The following is a 21,652-nucleotide window of genomic DNA, read 5'->3' as shown; positions in this document are numbered from 1 at the left end:
TGCCAATTCTGATCCATTGACAGCTATAGTGTCCTAGCAAAAGAAAGTACTTTTAATACAAGAAAACGCAGAAGAAATACATAAAACAGATTTGTGCAAGTGGGATATAGTGTGGAAATTACAAACTTCCTCAACTGTTAATTGTGTTTCTAGGTGTCTTACGTAACGAATGTAACTCATGAAATGGACTCAAGACAATGTGGCTGACTGAAAATTTAATTTATTTTTTTAAATTTAACTTTAATCTTTTTAAAGACTAAAGGCTAGTTTCAGTTTGTTCTTTCTTTCTTTTGAAGGGATTGAGGGACCTCCAGGGATTCTTCTAAAAGTACAGAGTGCATCAGAATGACTATATTAAGGCAACTTCTGCTACAGTGAAGTGAAAGTATTAGGAGGAAAGATTGTTCCAGCTTCTGCAATAAGTAAGGGGCTTTTTGGTGAGATGTAGGATAGAGTTTCTCTAAACCTCTTTAACTTGCATTTGGAACCAACCTTTGATTGGAGAATAAATCAAAGAATTAATCAATATTTTTTTCCAGTACCAAAGGGAGTCCAAAAATTTGAGATGTCTGCATCAGTGTTTAACCTCACAATAAGAATACTTTAGTATTTTCAGAGGGGCTGGTAGAGTTTGGAGGTGGATGGGGAAAGAAGTGGGTTTGGCTCTTAGGTTTTCATGTGATTCAGTGAAAAAGAACCTGGACCATTTCTTTGTATAATGTAAAATCTATTTCTTCCTTTTACCGCATGGCACACATCCCAAGCTGCTTAGAAGGTGCTTGAAGGGAGTACAGATAGTGAAGAGAGGTCAGGAAAGGCGTCTAAAAGGATGGAAGCTGTCAAATGAACAAATTGCATGTATTTTCCTCTATGCAGTTTATGCATAGGCTAAGAAACCAAGAAAAGAAAAAAAATCTTCCAGCATGCTTTGTTTCTTATATCTGGCTTCAAAGCCAGATTCAAATGTTGGCCAAAGAAAGTACATAAATTCTGGGGCCTGTTCAATGGGAGGTAGTGATCCTTTTCAAATTCATAACTCCAACAGAAAACCATCACTCATGGAATGTACTCTATTTGGTGAAAAACATTCTTTCCAATTCCGTTGAAAAAAAGAAAACTCAAAGAGAGAGATCTAAACCACGTTGTACTAACATATGAAGACATACCAGAAGTGGAACTAACAGCAGCTTCATAGCTAAGGGGTAACATACTGACTAAGGTTATCTTGATTTGGGTTATTGCTTGGCTAGAATGTCCTGATAGATTTGCATAAGTAAATTTAAAATATTGTGTTATATTTATTTTGGAAACCCATGTTGAAGAGAATTAATTTCTCCAAAAGAAGTGCATTTTGGGAACTATTGTTTTCATCAGATAAGGTTTTTCTTGGCTAAACCAATGTAACACAATAAGCATGGTCACAATGACTACCACTACCTAACCTGGTTAACACCATTGCCTCTGTATTTATTTAATTATTATTGCTACTTTATGGAATTTTCATTAATGCTAGCAGTGAGAAAAATCACCACTCCATTGCCAGGGTCAACAGTCATTTATGAGAACTTGGTCAGCTTCCGTGAGTTAGTGTTTGGCACACATTTAAGAGTGTTTTCCCTCTGTAGTTATCCTCATGTTTTGACATTTCTATTGCAATTTTATTCTAAAAAACCCCATTCTCATTGGGTTATATCTCACTTATATCAGAAAGTAGCCTGAAACTGAAAGTTTAAAGAGTTGTGTGAAATGCAGGTCAATCAGCCCTGCTGTGAAGATGGACCAAAAGTTAGCTATAGGAAAAGGTATGGAGATTTCACAAGTCTTTCCAGCCAGCTCACACATGTTCAAGGAACATAAATCCCTTTGTAATTTTGGAATGTTTCACTTCATAGAATAAATGGATTAGAGACTGGATTAAAAAATGAAATGCTGAAGTGTGAAGTCATGGCCCCTGTGCTGATGCCTATTTGCTGAACATTCCAGAGGGACCATAAGACTGCCATTCTTCACACCTGCCTCTGAATGGCCTCACGTATACTCGGTGACACGCTAAACCACGGGGAGCACTTGAGCAAAAAGATCTCTTCATGGTCTAGACACATCATGGTCGCCCCTCAGCTGAAGCTTGCTGTGTCTAGCTGCACAATCCAAGACTGTGGCTGGACCCTCCTAGGACTGGTGCACGCAGTGAGTGAAGTCTAACTTCAGGGAGGCCAGGATTTTCCCTGGAGGAAAATCGTCAACAGACTTTACATTCAGTGGAGCTAAAATACTATATACAGCTAAGAATCAGCTCTCCTATTGTTTCGATTCCATGATGGTACATACATTCATAGCTGTGGTATGTACAGAGCTAGAGATAGACATATATGGAGCATTATAGAACTGCATGCTCATGTAATTTGGCATTTGGATGGGTAGCTACCCTAAATACAGCCATGGTAGTTTGGCAGATATCCACCTAATCTAATTTATCTTAAATACAATTCTGCTTTTTAAAATGACTTCATTAAAGTAGCATCTTCTGACTCAACAAGCTCATCCTCTCTGGGTTCTTGGTGGCTTAGCTGCTTGCTTTAACAACTGAGGTTTGCTTTCTGTCAGTCATGTTCTTGACAGTCCTGCACTCTGAGGAAGAAATGATTTTGTAGAAGTAGCATTCTGGGAAGGTCTGTGCAGCTCGGTAATTTCCAGGTTAGTTCACAAGTGATTGGAAACCCCTCCACACACCTCATTACCCCTGCAGGTTCAACTTTTTTATGTGAAAACTAAAGCTGTTATTTCTTGCACGTGGATCATATGTAGGAGAAAAGCCAATTCAGAACACAAAAGGTAGTCATAAAATACTCACACAAGTAAATTTCTCACACTCTTGCTCTCTTCAATGACATTTTTCATTTGAGAAACTACTCCCAGGCGGCAATGAAGTGATCACAACCTAGCCTTTGGCTAAAACACCTATAGGGCTTCATTCTGCTCTGCTCTAAGCACTGTGAACAACATTTTAAACAATGTTCAAAGGAGCACAGAATGCTGCTCCATAACTTAAAGGTGTGTTTGCCACAAGTGACAGTGGTAAATATCTCCTGAGTAAATCTGTGCTTCAAAACCTATAAGCAATCACCGTGTCCCAGCAGAAAAAATATAAACCAATTCCATGATCAGAAAGGACAAAGACAATAATCTGTCTTCTTTTAGAGCACAGAACATTTTCCAGAACATCTCTGTGAGTTACCGTTCTATTATCCCTAAACTCTGTTCTGACTTCACAGTATGCTTTGCATTCCCATCTTTATTTTACATTTTCAAAACAATTTCAAAGTATTTTCAGTTGAGAAAGAACATTTGACCAAATGTAAAATGGCTGAAGTTTGCTTTTCAGATTTACTGCAATAAATTTCTGCAAAATACATTTTGGGGCAAAATGATGCACAGAGATATAAACAAGCAAAAGCACAAGTCTATCTTATATGGAATACTCTGTCATGGAGAGGACACACTCTAATTAGATGAGATGAAGGAAACAGACAGAAAAGAGAGCCAATAGTGATGCTAATAGTGCAACTGAATGCGTAATCCAAGTGACAGGATGACAGAAATGGAGCAAGAGACAGATACCTATATAGAAATGCAAGCAGAGCTGTTGTCCAGCCAGGTTTGTTACATTCCCATGGAGATTCATGTTTCACATGCGAAGAGCCACTACTCCTCTCCTACACACATTAAAACCACTTATTACAGACACAGATACTAACAGCAAAGCAAACACCTTTGGAAATAAGTCAAACATATTAATATGTCAGGAATAACTGTCTTCAGTAGCGGGTTTTTCCTTCAATAATAAATCCCTGTGGGAGAGAGAGACATCCTCAGACTTCGGACATTTACAATCTGAGTCCCCTGAATGTCTTATTCACAGCTGGCTGTAATAACTAGAGAATTATTTCTATTTCAGTAGGTTTTGGTCAGGCTTCTGACATACTGCACACATGAACATTAATTCTGACTAAAATTCACAAACATTAATTCTAACTAAAACTTTCGTCCTTTAAAACCTATTTTTAGGCAAGCCACTCTATGGGATGTGATGGAGCTGTTTGTGTAGGAGCCTCCTAAACGTCATGCAAGAGCTAAGGGCTTTCTGTTGATCACAGTAAAAGCACTTAAGAGCTGCGTGTATGCAGAGAGGATGGGACGCTGTGCTCTACCAGTACTGCAGAAGGCAGCAGTTTGAGTAAGCACCTTTTTCAGATGCTTTCATCCTGCTCTGCTTGATCGGCTTACCTTGTCTGTGTGTTGCCACGCACCTTTTTGAAGATCAGTTTGCGTTCCTGCTTTCTTCCTGTTCCCTATTACGGCTCATACTATTTTTCACCAGCTTTGAGGCAACGCTCTTTCCTCCTTGGCATTAATTGAATAAACAGAGTTCTTCAAAGATCTCTCTCTCTATCCAAACTTGGAACAAACTATGAGTTGGGAGATAGAATAATTAGTACCTTCTGCAACTACAGAAATGGTAGCAGTGGACAAAGCTGCTATTTCATTGCCCAAGCAAACGTTTGGTTGTCTCTTCTTTTCTGGTCTATACTAAAGCAGAATAAAGGTAAGAAAAAATAACTTCTGTTTCAGGACTGTTTAAGTTGACAGAAGTTTTTTCTACCAGCAGGTTGGTTTTGTAGGTAAAATATGCACAGATGAGCTCTTCAACTTATATTCACAGGGTCTCCTTATTGCTTTAAGCTCCTCTTTATGTTAGTGACTACTGGTGCCAGGTGTCTAGAGAAAAAATGTGACTTTCCCCTCATGGTTCTTCTAGAGGCAGGATGACAGCCTAAAATCAAACCACTCCACCGCTGTTCCCACAGAGGTTCTGGGTTGTTGGAGGAATAACTTTGGAGCAGCTAACATAGTCATCCACAGTGGAAAAAGAAACATAGTCATAAACCCAAAAAAACAGGGCAGCTCTCCTAGTCTCAACGGGTGGTAGCAGGAGGTGGCTTTAAAAGGAAGTCAAATGCTTTAGCTTATTGCAAGAAGTCCTTTTAACTTCACGCTAAACGGAGATGGAGGCATATACCTAACTGAAGCTGCAGGAATCTACATTTAGAACAATCTTTGACAAAAGGAAACCAAATTCCAAGCTCATTGAAGTCAATGGCAGCATTCCTATTTACTTCAGTGAGAACAGGAGGTAGCCCATGATTACAGAATTGCTAAGAAGCTAAATTTATTTAAATCCAGATATGACAAACTTCTGTTTGTGATGGCTTCTCCTGGAAAAGATTCTGGTAATAATAAGAGCAGACTTTGGTATTTCCATTCTAGCAGAAGTATTAGACAGCTCATCTATTTAGCTCAAAATGTGCTTAAGTCATTAAAAAAAACAGGATACCACACCCAGTTTATAAAGCACAGATTCTTAATGAAGCCACTCTTGAAGGAACTCGGACCGATTTTCACAGAGAGTATTGGTTGCTAGAAAGCACAGACGTGAATCTAGAGAGGCTTTTGTTGAAAATGTATAATATTTAAAAGCCTGAATACAGTGGTTTGTTGTTGGTGTTTTCACACAACTCTGTTGCTGCTTTGTTGTTGTTGCTGGCTTTGAAAGATGCATGTAAACAATGGGAACAGATTCACAACTTCTAATTAAGAGACTTCCGTTAAGATTAAAAGCAGAAGTTCAGTACTCAGTGTCCCTGAAAGTGTCCCTGAAAGAGCCTAGTCCCTCTGTCTTTGCACAGGCAGTAGAAGGCACACTATGTGTTGTAGCTTGCCTAGAGCCCCTATTTCAAGTTTGACACATAAGCAGCCTAGAGGCAAACCACCTTAGGCGACGACATGATAAAGAGCCCATAAAAAATTCAACAGATAACAAAGCTCTTGAAAAAGTGGAACTTGTACTCCTGCTTCCTGAGAGGATGTCACAAGGACTTCTGCACAACCCATAGAAGCAGCTCCTTTCTGAGTTTCGGGAGTTGTTTTGTGAGCTTTTAAATTTCTCATGCATTTCCCCAGCCAAAGTATAGATTAAAGTAATTTCAGTACTGCAATTTGAGGGATGCCATAACATTAAATTACACCCACTTAAATAATTACATCTCTTTAGCTACAAATGATAAAATAAACGTATCATGTTTAGTGTGTGTACTTTGCATGCAGTCGTACGGCAGTTTACACGCAGAGCCTTTCCCAAAGTAGCAGAGGGGAAAAAGTCCTTCTGGAAATCTTTACCATTATGCTAACATATTTGATTGTGGGAAACAATAATTCAAATGAGGCAAAGGTTATGGTAGACAAATAAATGAAATCAAATGGGAATAAAAGCTATAGCTAGAAGGACAAGTTTCAATCAGTGTATTTTATTCTTATTCTTAACCTCGATTAATTGTTAAGAGGAACATGACTGTTAAATTTTATCTTCTGTTGGCTTTATGAACTTCTCTTTGCATACTTGCCCTCTTAGGGCATATACAGTTAATGCGACTTTATTTTTAGTATCTTTATTCGAGTGGGCTATAGCATATACAGAAAATGTGTGAGATAAGGAGGAAGCAGATGCTGTAGCAGGGAGTAAGACAGAGAATAATTCTGCAGACAAAACAAACCAACTCAACAGCAGGCAGTGAGGACTTCTCCTCACATTTTATTATTTGGCCAAGGGAAAGGAAAGAACATCTTTAGTCTTTTATGAGCTGACCAAAACACCATCAGGAATCCCACCTGTTGCTATTTTAGTCCACAGCACATGATATACTTGTCCCTGGGCCTCCTGGGTGTCCAGTTCACGGAAGATACCAGCTCTAGTTGCCTTTGCCTGAGAAGCCTCTTCTGTCTGCTGTTGCTTAGGCTTTGTGAGTTGCAGCCTGCCCAGAAGGTGGTTAGGCACAGCTTCACAAATAATTCTCCTGCTCCTCCCTGGCTACTCCACACCTGGCTGCTTTATAAAATATATTTGAAGATATATTGGAAAAGAAAAGAGAACACATTGGTGGTGGTAATCATTTGGTCCTTGGGATGGGGGCAGTGCACCCTCCTTGCATATAGCAGTGTTAGAAATACATTACTGTCTAAATGGAGCTCTGAATTCCAATCAAGCCGAAATCTACTTTACATAAATATTCATGCTTGGCTCATTTTAGAGATAGACCTTGCTGCTGAAATTTAGGAGGAAAACTTGAGTCCATTTCCTCAAAATTGCCTTTGGCTTTTGCCATTCCAGTCTGGGGCGACACCCTGTTTTAAGACCCACAACCCCAGGCAACTGACCCAAATCTATGCCATCCACTGGCCATCCCATTCTGCCGGATTTTCTCCCAGCACACCTCCAGGATTAGGCTATGCACAAAACCAGCTGGAGCGACGTGCTTCTGCCTTTTCTCCCATGTTCAGATCAGCAAAGCTTTGAGAAAGACACAGCTTTGGTCCTTGCCCGGAGGGGGATGAAGACTCAAAGCAGCCGGGAGGGAACTGAAACTGGGGACACTGAAAGCAATTTCAACTTATGTGTTAGTTAAAATACGTGCTAGTTAAATATCCATTGGGAGAGTGAGAGAGCGAGCAGGCATGACTGTGTAGCTGGCGGTTAGACACTGCCCCAGGAGGTTGGGGTGCAGTCCCACAGCAAGCAGGGTATGGCTATTAACAGCAGCTGTGAAGCTGACAGGACTATCGGATGCAGTCAGCAGCTGACAGGGTACTGGGGAATATATTTCATTCTGGGAATAACCACACGGCCATGTTTCCAAACCCAAGTGAAACAACAATAACAACAAAAAAAGGCCAAATATTTCCCTCTGTCCCCCTTCCCCAAGGTTTTCATCTCATGGGATTGAAAAAGAAAAGATAAAGTGATTTGTTCTGAAGAAGAATGAAGGCAGCATTTGAAAAGCTGGCTTCTCCTGTCTCCTGAATTCTGCCTGACTCTGCTCAATGTCCCGGAGATTAGGGCTCTCTGCAGGAATGGGAGTGACTGGGCAGGAGAAGAATGGACACATCTACCAAATCAGTCATACTGGGGATGAAAATGTCTAAAATTGCCAGCGGCATATCTTGCCATGAAAATGGTAGAATGCTTAAACCGTAGATGCGGGGGGCAGGGATAGTGACTTATCGCAAAAGTGCCCCTTGGTGGGGGGCGAGCAAGGTGACATCCTCTGAAAATACATACCCTGAGGATCCTCCTAACAGAGCTCGGGCAGGGGAGGAGCCCAGGAGCTGGCAGCCAGCAGGGCTCAGGCAATGCCGGCTCTCACAGCACTAGGAACCATCCCAGCAGCAGCTCTGGGAATGCCAGTGGACACTGCCCGCTGAACTGAAGAAGCCAGACCTTTGAAACTCTAGCAGTGATGTTTTTTGACCAACTAAAACATCATCTAAAAGCATGATCTTAAAGAAAATGTTGTAAATGCCTACAGTATAGTTAATTTAGGATTTTACAGAAGGCAGTGTTGTTAAACAGTTATAGTTTATAGTTATAAAATATATAAAATATAGTTATATATATAACTATATAAAATATAGTTATAAAAATCTGTATTTTTCAACAGAATTCAGTGTCTTTTGTCTGGTATCCTCAGTGCACTTCAGAGTCCTTCTCTGCTTCACTACATGTCTAGATACGTGGTAATTATTACCATCTTTTGTGACTGGTGAACTAAGGAGCAGAGAAATGTTGATGACAAAATTATGCATCTCAGCACCAGCAACAGGACATACGGATCCCTTATTGTTTTAACAATAGTCTGACTCTTTACAGGTAGTATTCCTCAATAATCATCATTAGTTACATTTTTAGGATTGTGACTTCAGTTTGCCTAATGCCATCATATCTATTGCAAAAAAGTATTTTGGATTTGTCTGATTATATAGGCACATATCAGACCTCATACTGGTTTGTTCCTCCTATAAACCAGGGATATATATACTAGATACAGACACTATAGGCGTGGACAGACCTAAAACCAGAAGCCTGAGGGAATATATCATAACATCAGAAAACATACTGCATGTGTCTCAAATCCCACAGTAAGTTTCGTGGGCGGTCAGTCTAGCATCCCTCATGTGCACATTAAATTTGGTCTAAAAGCCTGCGAAGCAAACAGCTGTGCTGCTGGTAGCACTGCTGCCAGGGTCCCAGCCACTCCAGCTCTGTTACCTGTGGGATTGCCTGACTCCACGTACAGTAACTCTCACAGGCTGCCACCTAGAATCTTGGCATTAGCACAACTCTGTGGAGGATTTATATGGTTATTACTGTATGGAGAAGAAGGGGGACATCCAGTGTGTTCAGTGTGTCTATTCCCCGCCGACACATTCGTGTGACCTAGCAGACCCCCTTTAGTAAAGGGTGTGCCACTTGTGAATTGAGTCATGGAATTACACAGCATACAGTGTAGTCTCTCCCTGGAGTATATTTTTCTTTCAATTTCTAGACATAGTTCACGTTGTCCTTAAAATGTCTTTCATAAAGACATGTGCATAACATGAGGAGGTGATAGTTGTTACGTAGTTGGGATAATTCCTCCTAGACTATGCTTTGCTTTTTCATTCTTTTTGAACCAAAGATGGGTGCATGAGACTGGAGCTCAGCAGACACTTTTTGCTGTGATCTCATTTTAAGCTTTCCTCTGACCTGCTCAGATACCAGCTGGTGTCCATATCACAGTTAGTGATTCATTTTCAGGTGCAACTGTGGGTTTTTCTCATCCTTTCCCACTCACTTCTGAGACCCACAGTGTGGGACTGGGCTTAGACCTTCTGTGGGCTCTCACAGAGTTCTCTCCAGCAGCTTATTCTCATTCTGCAAAGTGCTGAAGGATGCCCCAGAACTTTTGAATCATGTGCTTGTGCTTTACACCGTGGAGATCCCATCACCATGGGTCCTGTGGGTACGTGGTGCACAGTACTGATGCAGGTCTCACTCATTACGCTTGAAATATGCACATATTGTCTCCAGCTTCTTGGTTGCCTATAGTTAAGAGCATATATTTTGAGCATAACACCTCAGGCTTCCTAAGAAAGCCTTACAGGAAGATGCACTCCAAAGTTACTGCTTAACCAGGGTTATCCCATGACATGTCCCACCCTGCTTCCTTCATGCATTCAAGAAGATGCTTAGACAACTGTATATAGGAGGATCAAATAAAATGTGCCCTGAAAAGTCATTAACGCTGCTCAGAGGAAGTCTAAGTAGTCAGAAAATGTAAGCAGAGTTGAGAAATCACCTGTTCAGCAAGAACAAGGTTTTTTCCAAAAGTCCTGATTCAACTTGCAATGTGAGTTAGGGCTTTGCTTTGCGTTCGTTTGTGAGGACTTAGTGCATGCTGCCTGTGCCTGTTCTGACCTGTTCATTCATTACCCCTAAGGTTAATAAGGACTGGGCTGATGTTTGTTTGGTAATAAGAACCACAACCTTACGCTTATAAGCAGTGAGAGTCTTGAGACAACTTTCTTCCAAATCCCCTAAAACCTCATCTGAAATGGTTCAGTTGTTATCCCTTGCAGAAGTGCAGTATTTATTGATATTTTTGTGTTCCTTGCAATCTATATTCAAATCACAACAGCCAACGCATCTAGCAGAGTAAGGAAAGGTCTAGTTCCTGTGCATGGATTTTTACGCAACCGAAACAGTTCTCTGTTTTGTGCAGATCATTGAAAAACAGGGAGCGAATAAGAAAAAAAAACACAAGGAAACTACAGGATATGATTCATAAAAATCCCACGTCTCCTCTATACGCTCATACAGTCTTTGAAAAAATAAATAAAAGTTTTTGTTCTTTAGCAATGTTCCAGTAATACACATGCCAGAGAACAAGCAAGCTCAAAACAATGAGCTAAAATTAGAAGAGGCAGATTCAGCATCTAAAGTCACAAATACACACACACTTACTTTATAGTGTGAAGGCATCTGGAAGAAATATAGTCACATGGATTGTCTGGGTGCTGGCATTAAGACTGTAGCTCAGGAGATTCTTCCGTCAGCTACAAGCTCTTTGTGGATCCTTGAACAACTCTTTTAATACTGCCTGTGAAAAGAGGCAACAACTGGACTGCTTTTGTGGCTGTTGTGAGGATGAAACCCTGAGTGTTTACAAGGATCTTGGATTTTCGTGTTGAGTGCCACTGAAATAAAATTATTTCTTCAGTTCCGTCAGTTTCAAAAAGTGCTAACAAAGTAATTCAGTTTGGGCCATTCTGCTATTCAGAGTAAGCCCATTTCCTACGAAAATGGAAGAGAGAGAGAGACATGGTGTGTGCTAGTACTGACCATTCATCAGCACTTCAGTACTAATACCAATAATATCTTTCCTGGCATATTTTTCTCCTCACCCAAAAAAATGAATCTGTGCAGCCAGATACTTGTTAGTCACCATCAATTCTTAGTAGACTTTACTACCTCACTCAATAAAATACTTACGTTCCCATGGGAGACACGTTCAGCAACACTAAGAAGCAGCAAGATCTACATAAGAGTCTAGGGAATCATAACTTGTGACCAGAACCACTCATTCCGTTCTGTGCCATCAACCAGTAATCAAAGAAAGAACTACTTACGCCTACAGAGGAGGAAAGGACTGCCATCATGAGTACACACAAATTTTGACATTACAAAGAGGATTCAGGAGAAACTATCTGATACCACTCTAGATTTACATTCCCAGTGCAGATACAGGCTCCACAGGAGGCAACGTGAGCTATTGTAGGTCAATGAAGATAGAGAGGTTTTTCGGCATCCAATATTCCTAAAAATTCCAAAGATTTCATTGCAAGGCAATACTACACTGTGATGATACTTTTCATGAAATAATTTGTTGGACATTTTAAAGGATAACTGGAGTCCTCATATTCATTTTTAAAGGTGTTCTGTTCTTTTCACTGTTCACAGATGTTGTTGCAGCTGTTCTTGAACTACTTACTCAACTTTCAGCATGAACCCAAACGCCCACTGCGGGCAGTAGCTCGGAAGGAAACGGGACTGGTTCCTTCTGGCTAAGGTGGCAGAGACGCAACTGCTACACATTAAAGCTAGTGACAGACAATACACATTTGCATTTTTTCTAACATCATGCATATTTATGTAAGATGATTTTGAAGGGAGGAATGAGAGAAATCAATTGCATAATTAATTTTGGTTCTGTTTCCTAAGAATCAGTTGTTTTTTTTCTGCTATATTTGGTAGCTAGAACAGGGAATCAGCTAATCTATCCCTGCTCTCGGACCAAATTAATTACAACAAGACTAGATTAATTACAGACAATATACTAGATTAACTATAGATGTTTCAATAAGATTCTCAAGAATAAATTGTCTAAAATACTGAAAAAAAATTTAGATCTTTTCTGGTTCTGCTGCATAGCCAAAGTAGAAGAGCAGAATTTAGACAGGTTGAGAAGAAATTATTACAAATGAGCCCAGTTCTGTTCCTACCCTTTGTTACTGTGTAGACTCTGATAGAATTGCAGGTAATTAGGCTAGGACTCTGTCACAACTAAGATTAGGTACTGTGAATACGGAAAATTAACCTGTACTGATCTGGGGGAACACATATACTTGTAATGCATGCATGATGATTTTACCTTGATTGATGGATGGATGAATATTTTGTTTTGATAACACTTGATAGCTTTAGCACAGATGGATATTTAATTTGATTAGCCTGTTAAAGAACAGTGCATTCAAATGCTATAATGATCTGAACAACATAAAATGACGTTGCTTGTAAGTAAAATATACCACAAAACAGGTAATTTGGGATATAACCAGCAATGCTCTATTTAGTTATTTATAATCTATGAAGACATTAATGTTGCAGTCATACCAGGCTGGGTATTTTTCAGTGATGCGTGGACAGAGAAGCCCAGCCTAACGCAGCACACAAGCCAAGAGTAGCAAATAAGTTTGCACAAAATCCTGGACCCACGTCCTAACACAGTTTCTAGTAAAGCACAGAGCTGCATTTTGGGTTTTCGCTGAACCTGCTCCCTTTTATAGGCAAACCCAGGGAAGGTTGTAACAAGAATCCAGAAACTCTATTTTCCAAGTCTCCGGGAAGCCTGTATAAACCAAGTACTGTACCCGGGCCACTGTGATAGCAAAGGAAAAAAAAAAACATTCTCCGTTGAAAAAAAATAAATATAATTATCTCAATAACATGCTGAAACCGTAATTTAACATCATCTTCCTCTCATTTGACAGGGAAAAGAGGCAGAAATAAGGAAGACCAATGGCTCAACACGTACCAATTCAGCTTTTATGACACTATTTACCCTTTCTGACAAGGAACCTTCCAGCTCTTGCTACTCCTTTCAAAGCTGCCAGTGGAAAGAAAGATTTTTCCTGGGGAGGAGGATCTCCAGGGGAAGCAGCGAAAAAGCACGAGAGAAGGAATCTGGAAGAATTCACTCCCACCCACCTACAGGAGATTCCTAGAAGCATTGTTAGCCTGAAGGCTTCCAAAAACCCACTCCACTTCTCAAAGGCAGGGTCATTTCTGTGGCAGGTTGATTTTAAAGCAGAAACGGTGTCTAGCTGGAACCTCTCACAAGGTTGGAATGTTAGAAGTAGTCCCAGGAGAGAGGGTTTAATGTACAAAATGCAGGTGAGGCAGCCAGAAAGAGATGATGAATGCAATTTATCACAGGGCTCTGCAATTTATCACAATGGAATCGCAGGAAACAAGCAAAGCAGAGAAGCAGATAGATAGACTGGATAGATTAAGCTCCTCTGGGCATGGAACTTCTTTGAAATATGCCAAGGAAATTACATGTTACACGTCCAAATTTTCAAACAATATTTTATTGATTGCAATGGAGCTATGGGTTTCTGGGGCTGGGGTCCTTTTCCCCCGAAAGGAGAAAGATGTGTTATTCTGAGGAATGAAATAAAGCTAGAATTATAGGGTGCTGGTTTGCTTCATTTTGGTTTTAATCCACCCCTGGATGGGTGCCAGGAGGTAGGGATTTGCATGTGAAAATCAAGTGCCTGCACTTCCCAGCTGCCCTTCAGCCCCCTCAGCTTTCTAGTTGAGGTGCGTGAAGCTCCGCACACAGGAGCGATCTCAGAGGCCTAAATCCGCCAGCTGCTTTTGACGATGTGCAAGTGATCAAAGCGTTCTCACAGCAAACGCACTGCTTTTGCGGGGCGCCTTTCTCAAAACAGGCCTGTTGTCTCACCGTAACAACTCCCGAGTTTTACGGCAGCAGGGCTGGCGGGATACTGTGGTCCAGAGCATTGCCGCGGCGTGCTGCGTATTCCCCACCTCCCACAAAGTCGGGGCCTTACAGCTTTCAAAACAGCGCATGTACTATTTAAACTGTTTCACTGGGAGGAGAATTATGTGTTCTGTAACGCCTCAGGACAATGAGCCAAAGGAACTATAGAATATGAGCTTGGTGTTAAAGCTGGAGCTCTGCAATGCTCTGCTTTGTGTGGGTTTTAGCCTGCTATGTAACATTACTTTTACATTAACATTTGTGGTTCCTTTTTTATGCACTCCAGCTTCGCCATGCTCCGCCCTTTATATTTTAACAGTCAGATTCCTATGATCCAACCAGGGTGGCATGTTCAAAGCTCCACTTCTTTTTAGCGCTGATTAAAAAAAAAAAGGGGGGGGGGGAAGCTCAGAGTATCAAACAAGCTTACTTCAAATAGCTTTTATTCACACTAGGACAAGACTATAGCCAAAGAATTATACAAAACACAAAACAAAAGGGATTTTAACAACTCGGTTGAAGACTATTTCACGCCAATCCAATGCTCATATATCTATAATCAACAACATTTTGGAGCACAATGTTACTTAACATTACTCATTAGATGCTTTCAGATACAAAAATGTATCAGGAAAAATAACAATAATCCACAGGTTCCATTTACTCTTGTGGAAATATTACTATTGACCTTTAAAAATTTTGCCCTTTGGGTCGGTCCCACTGATGCTTTATCCCTTAGAATCTGATCTGCCTGGAAAGACAAATTACAGATAAACTTCTAGTGCTCTGAGCAAAAGGACTGTTTTTTATCATAGAAACAGATAGCAACATCAATTTCCCAAGAAAAAAAAATAGACATTTCAGCTGTGTATCCCTAGACCAAAAAGTCAGTGTTGTAAAAACCCACGGTAATAAGTTTGCTTTGAAATCTTTTGTTATGACTTCACCAGGTATTGCTTTATGCTTTCCTACTGCATCCTAACTTGGAATATTAAGCCAATCAATAAATTTAAAATAGCAGTAAACTAAGCAGCAAGAGACATGAGTATGAACCTGTTCCCATAACATATGGCATATATGCCTTCCTGAAGCTGGCTGAAGTCAATAGGATATATCCACTGGTGTCAATGCTCTTTCACACAGACTTTTCTAGAAGCAGAGCTGGCACTTTGTATCAAAAACAGGCATGTGGGGCTGAGTTCCGAATTTTGTCTGTGCTTTTTTTACAGTTTGTGTGTGGCTGATTGCAAAGTTAAGGTTTCTTCTCTAGCTGTCTCCCAGATCTTACTCAAAGCTTGTCAGAGAAGGGATTTCAGTGGTCTTTGAATCAGGGCATCCTACAGCTCGGCAATTGCAAACGTGCCTCTGGCCATGCAGGCGCACCGTCGGGAAGGGGATAATGTGTGGAGATCTTAGCACAGAATCACTCTCACTGCACAGTACCAGTGCCATTGGTTTCATGCGTCACTTGCCTTTAGACCATGCACGCAGGAGCATGTCTTCCTTATAAGTTACAGCCCAACTCACAATGTACTAATTAACATCCGCATAGTAGCATCTTTGATGGCACAGAACAATTTATATTTTGCTATAAACTCTTCTAATATGCTGAACCACAGAGCATGGCACTAGAGGAGGATGAAGGATTGTGCAGAAGAGATATAATTAATAGTTGCTGGAATGTCCTTTTCGGTCTTCGCTCTCTGTGGTGTGTTATTTGCTAAAGACTAAAACCGAGCTAGTAACAAGATGTCATGGGACAAAAACCTTTTGGATCAAGTGAAAATATTACATTGTTAAAATCAAAATGGGTCCCTTTTGAGGTTAGAGAGGAATGCGAGTTTCACAATTTCTTTTTTTAACAATCAGCAGACAGCCAGCTAAATCGTACTCATAAAATACCACTCTAGTTTGGATCTGTCACAAAAATGAAGCATTTAATTGCTGCTAGAAGTGACAAAGATAAGCTATTCTCATTCCCACACCGAGGGCAGGGGCATCTGTCGGAAAAGACAGACTTTTTTTGGGTGGTGTTCTATGTGCTGAATTCAACTACAGGTAAAAAACCAAAGCGAGTAAAAAACTAAAAGCTTAAATGATAATTAAAAATCCAAACTCCTCCAAAACCAGTCTGAAAAGCAGGTAGCAGAAACTCGACTTCAGAGAAATTCTTTCCCAGCAGGTTCCCCCCCTCCGCCCATGTACATATTCTGTTTTACTTCCATATGGAGTCTGTAAAAAAAAAATAAAAAATACAATGGTTCACAAAGCTCTATTGTGACCTTTTAAAACACATCGACCGTGCACTGCTACACTTCTGGAAAGGCCACTATTGAGAAAAAACAAAAATTACAAAAAATCTCCCCTATCAGTCGCGTTATGAAGTGTCTGGTAGGGGCTGATAACTTCTCGGGCAAATGCAGAGCACAGGGGTCGGGACAGCACACCTGGCGGCTGCTGCTGCTGCTTAGGACAAAGATGTGTACAGCGAGGTTCCCGTCTGCCTGCGTGTGGGCATGTTTGTGGGACGGAGGGGGCTTCTCCCAAAGAATAAATGCTCGCTGGGCATCTCCTTGCCCCTGCAAGCTAATAGAAGCTAGTTGCCTCACAGCCATCAGCGCCTTTGGAAAAGTTCCCTCTAATTCTTCGTCCCAGACACATTGCCCCGAAAGTGTCCTGCTGTCTGTCTACACAAATTAGTCAGTCTCTACATTCTTGTTCTCTACAGGACTTCTGGTGCTGGCTGCAGCGAAACCTTTCTAATATTTCATCTCCGGTTATGACTCTCAGCTTTTGAGGGAGGCTGCACTTAGATAAGACACCAACTCAAATACCACATTCTCTAGAGAGGGATTCGTTTTGCCACTTTCATTCAGCTGGCAGCATGCTGTTGAATTTTTGCAAAGTAAAGAAACAGCCATCTTCATTGGCGTAACAGCTGTTTGTGTTTTCTTTTTCTTTTATGATGTTTATTTAAGATAGCTTAATGATTTTATTTTCCTCAGATTCACTTGCCTGGAATTGGTTACTTCATTTTCACTGAAAGTAAAATTAGGAAGATACGTAATTAAAAAAGGGACTAATTCTGTCATCTTTGCATTGGCAAAATTCCCATGAGCTTTGATTACTTGCTAGGAATTTTGCCTGAAAAAGGATCATATAATCAAGCACTTCATTGCTGTAGATTGTATTAAAGCCAAATGAGCACATGCAGAAATCCTGCACAAAGAGTCTGAAAATGAAGTGCAAGACACTCTTAGGTTTTAGTAGTTCTGAGATTTACTCTTCATCGTTGTTCCCACCCCAGCCCAGGTAAAAGCATTAAGCTGGATAAAAATAATGCTTTTCTTGATATCCTGAGTCATATGACTTTTTAGCTTTCAGTTTCTACTATGAATTTAAGGACCTAAGAATACAAGCAAACAAGAAAAGCCCCACTGAGCTTAATATTTAGTCCCTAACACTAGGGTAGAGCATGAACTGGAGCAAGCACGTCAGCGGTACTTGCAGAGGCATCCCTTGTTCTGGAGGTTGGTGTCTTAGGGGCACCTTGATCCAGAGGCAGAGGGCAAATTCCCACATCCATCCCCTGCGAGGCAAGGATTTGCTGCTAACGGCAATGGCAGCCTGGGGTGGTGGTGCTGTGGGACGTCGAGCTGCCCACCTGCAGCCCCCATGCCACCAGCACCGGGCAGAGGGTCACCCTGGCTCCAAGAGCTCTCTGCCACCTCCTCAGCTTCACCTTCTCCACGGAATCACACACAAAACCCACCATTTTTCCCATCTCATTTATGCATTTCAGTTCATTTTTAGAAGTAATCTAAACTCAGATGTAGATATTTTGGCAGCCAGCTTGAAATAATCTGGGACTTAATTTTCAGAGGTGTCAATCTCCCTAGCCTAAACTGAGGTCTAGGGGAGACGTGAGACTGTGACGTCTCTTCAAAAACAGCTCCCAAAGCTCTGAATTTGGACATTAGAAATGGAGAAACATGCAATTCACGCATCTTTCTGAAATTCTTGGAATTTGTTGTTGAATCCAGCTAAAACTGGGCATTTTTAAGAGCCTGCATGTGAATATTTCCCTGGAAGTATGTCTAAAATTGCTGGGAGATATTTTAACTGCAATCCATGGGGAGCTGTTGATGGTAATAAAAAATACTGTGAGAAGAAAACAGCAGCAAGTGAAACTGCCCTCTCCAAAAGCCCAGGTCTGCTTTGAAGGAAGTGTTGATATTCACCATAAGCCTCGATCATTTCCCAGAGGGCTGTACGGTGCCTTGTAATGACATAATCAAAAAGTAGTGGTGTTCTGGACTTAAAGAAAGGAAAAAAAAAAAAGCAGGGCCTGATCCGTCCCTCATTGAAATCAAAGAGGATTTTGCTATTGAGTTCAGTGAGAACAGAGTTCTGGACACAATCTGTGTGCAGTTTATTTGCACATTTGCTTATCCAAATGATCCTAACTTAAACCAATAGCATGACTAGATGTCTGTCTGGGAGTACGCCCGTACAAATGCATAAGTGTGAGTTTATCATGTGGTTTAATTCAAATTATTCTGGCATTTTAAAAGCATTTCCAGCTACAAAGGACAGCTTTAGCTGATTTCCACCCCAGAATATAGACTTTAATTGGTAAAGTTTATAACTCGCATTTCAGGCTGCAATTCATATTCAATTTCATGCAAGCTAAAGACACGAGCAGATTTTGCATTTGTGGGGTGAGTTTTAAAACGGTCTTTACTATTCACTCAATTAAAATTTAGCAGCCATTATTTCAAAATGTGAAAAGCTCTACAAATTACCCAACTCATCAGCTATGGTCCTTGGTTTCCTTGAAGGGAAACTCCTTTGATGACCACAAGAAAATTGCAGTAAATGGCAAGCAAGATTGCCATCACAAGTCTGCTGAAAATACAGGATGAACTCCTGATTGCTTTAGTCATGTGAACAACCGCTTCAGAACAGCCCAAAGTCAGGCAAGGTGGCTTACACCAGGAGTTAATTTAGCCTGCTGAGACCCTTTGCATTACCAAAATGAGCATGATTTTGGCTTGTAAATGGGGGGTAGAATTTTATTTCACTTTCTGAGAGGCATACATCCATTTTAGAGTGAGCCTTTCAGAATAAAAGTTTACTTCACGTTATAGGAAATGACATTCCTTTTTTAGATTTCCCTTTTCAAAGCATGCCTCAGATTTCTAACTTGTAGCAGAGAGCTTTTGTATAAGTAATAAAAGTCTTTAAAATTAAAATGCTAATCGTAAACAAACCCAAATGCATGAAAGATATAGTCTGACTGCATAACAAAAGAGAATTATATAATTCTATTTGAGTGAAATCTTTCATCTTTGATTTACAGGTTTGAGTCTGCCTATAACTGAAACCATATTGTTCCATATCTTTCATATCATGGCCTTCCCCAAAATCTTGTTTTAATTAAGGGTCCTTTCAGATTTCAGAATAAAAAGCATGACAGTCTTCACTTATGGCTTTAATATATCTTTTGGAGTTTGGAAAATATATAAAAATGAACATCACTTGCTTTTAAAAGCTGGGTGAGCTATCAAATACTGCAAGTCAAATACTTCAAGGTATCTCCCAGGGTTCATTAGGTGAGAAAGTTGTAAACAAAATAAAAGTTGCTGTAGTAGAGTTTTGCTCATTTGAAGTAGTCTTACATACATGCCCTATCTCTTTCTCTGACGGTAAGGCAACACGTGTAACAGTTTAAGCGTTCATTATCAGCTAAAGGCACAACTCTATGTTACGTTCTCAAACACGGAATTAAACAGCTAAAGTCACGTTGCAGGGAGATCGTGCTGCACTTCGGGGATCTAAAATAAAGCCTAAACCCTTTGAAGCTTCTTAAGCAACATCAGTTCTCTCAGGGCAGGACTACATAAAAGAATCAGTTCGTATTCACATGACGACCTGTAAAAAGCACCCCCAACACAACCTCCACAGAAACACCTGAGCTTCAAATGAGCTGCACGCACTTACTGAAGATCGCTGCTCTTAGAGTCAGGACGCAGAAACATTTCGGAACAAACTCAAAACACATTTGAAAAGCCATCCATTTTTCAGAGACTACTTGATCTCTGCTGCACATATGGTGAGAGCTACTGTCAACTACGGAGGGTACAGCACTTTTTTTTTTAAAGGCAGAAGATCGCTCTTTTTAGAGAATCATGAATGTGTTTTTATGATCCAAAAGATTACACAAAACGGGGAGGGATGGTGGGGAAAAGGGAAAAGAAAATAAAGCACCACCAAGCACAGGACTTCGGGGGATTTATAGTACAATAAGAAGTGCTTTCCCTTTAGCTAAAATCCCTCATTGTAATTTACACACCTTTCACTTATTCAGCTAAGAACTCATTACAGGGGTTTAAAAAATGGCACGTAAAATAAAGGTCGGTTGTTTTTTTCATTACACAGAGCAAAGAAAACAAATTCTATTAACAATTTAACACAGTATGAAAAAAAGTACCCAGTAAAAAGTGTCAGAAAGTGATTCATGGAGTTTACCGAGTATTTCTCTGGCTGTTGCAATTCTTGTATCTATAATCTATCACGTAGAATTTTGTAATACTCTATTTCACAATTTATGTTGGTGAGCGGGTCAAACAGCATATAAAAAGCATGCTCTAGGCTCTTTCTCCCAAGCCCGTTTTACTGTAACTCTAGAATTGTAGCGGTTACATTTAAGGAATCTTTAGGGCCCTTTCAAGTCCATCCAAAGAACAAGTGAAGCTGCTATTCAGAGTTTTGTGCCCAGTGTTTATGTTCCATCTGATCTGTGCCACCCAAGCAGCAGACAAGACATGTCTGAGGGTGCTTTGGGGGGATACACAATGATGTCACCCACAGGAAATATCAGGGAGGACTTGGCACTTCACAAGGCTGGCTCTTCTTCCATGGGCTCGCCAGCAGCTCTGTAAAAATAAACAGGCAATCAGAATACGGCGCAAGAGTACACAATGACATTGTAGATTTTCATGCATAATCAAAGCTGATTTTTCAGCTCTCTCTGATGTTTATTTGTGTTATTCAGTTATCCATAAATAGAGTTTCTTTCCTAGGAAGTATAAACAAATGTCAAGTGGAAAAACATTTTAGATCCAAGCAATCACTGAAAATGTTCCTGTTTATATTAAAATATGTCAGAATATTTTATAACTTTTTGTCCAGAAATGTACATGCTTTGTGTCAACAGAGTCAAATAATTTTGTGAAAAAAATATCTGTGATACTTTTCTCTTACAAGCTTTTGCAACTAAAAATACATGCATTTATTTTTTCAAGCGGCCCATACCATCAAAGTGAAATTCTTCTGAGGTTCTTCTTCAGTCCTCTGATTTTTGATTCTGTGCTTTCACAAATGCACTGCCTGCCTGCCTGCAACTTCTGAGATCAAATTCTGAACTTGATCAGCAG

At 40.3% G+C, this 21,652-nt stretch overlaps 1 protein-coding gene across 14 annotated transcripts in view; it reads right to left on the bottom strand.

The window, feature by feature from the left end:
* Nucleotides 1-14,663: 14,663 nt before the first annotated feature.
* The window catches only part of HDAC9 (histone deacetylase 9), a 487,213-nt gene continuing 480,224 nt past the window's right edge, over nucleotides 14,664-21,652 (bottom strand). For 13 of the 14 annotated variants that reach the window (XM_063324965.1, XM_063324968.1, XM_063324964.1 and 10 more), the window contains one exon: nucleotides 14,664-21,151. In XM_063324965.1, coding sequence (XP_063181035.1) covers nucleotides 21,112-21,151 — 40 coding nt within the window. In that variant the 3' untranslated portion in view covers nucleotides 14,664-21,111. The remainder of the gene's footprint in view (nucleotides 21,152-21,652) is intronic. The other variant, XR_010069838.1, reaches the window with a different exon arrangement.

This window comes from Chroicocephalus ridibundus, chromosome 2 (assembly GCF_963924245.1).
Source record: "Chroicocephalus ridibundus chromosome 2, bChrRid1.1, whole genome shotgun sequence".
NCBI lineage: Eukaryota > Metazoa > Chordata > Aves > Charadriiformes > Laridae > Chroicocephalus > Chroicocephalus ridibundus.
Note: the sequence above shows the minus strand (reverse complement) of the source record. Positions and strands in the feature narration are given on the sequence as shown.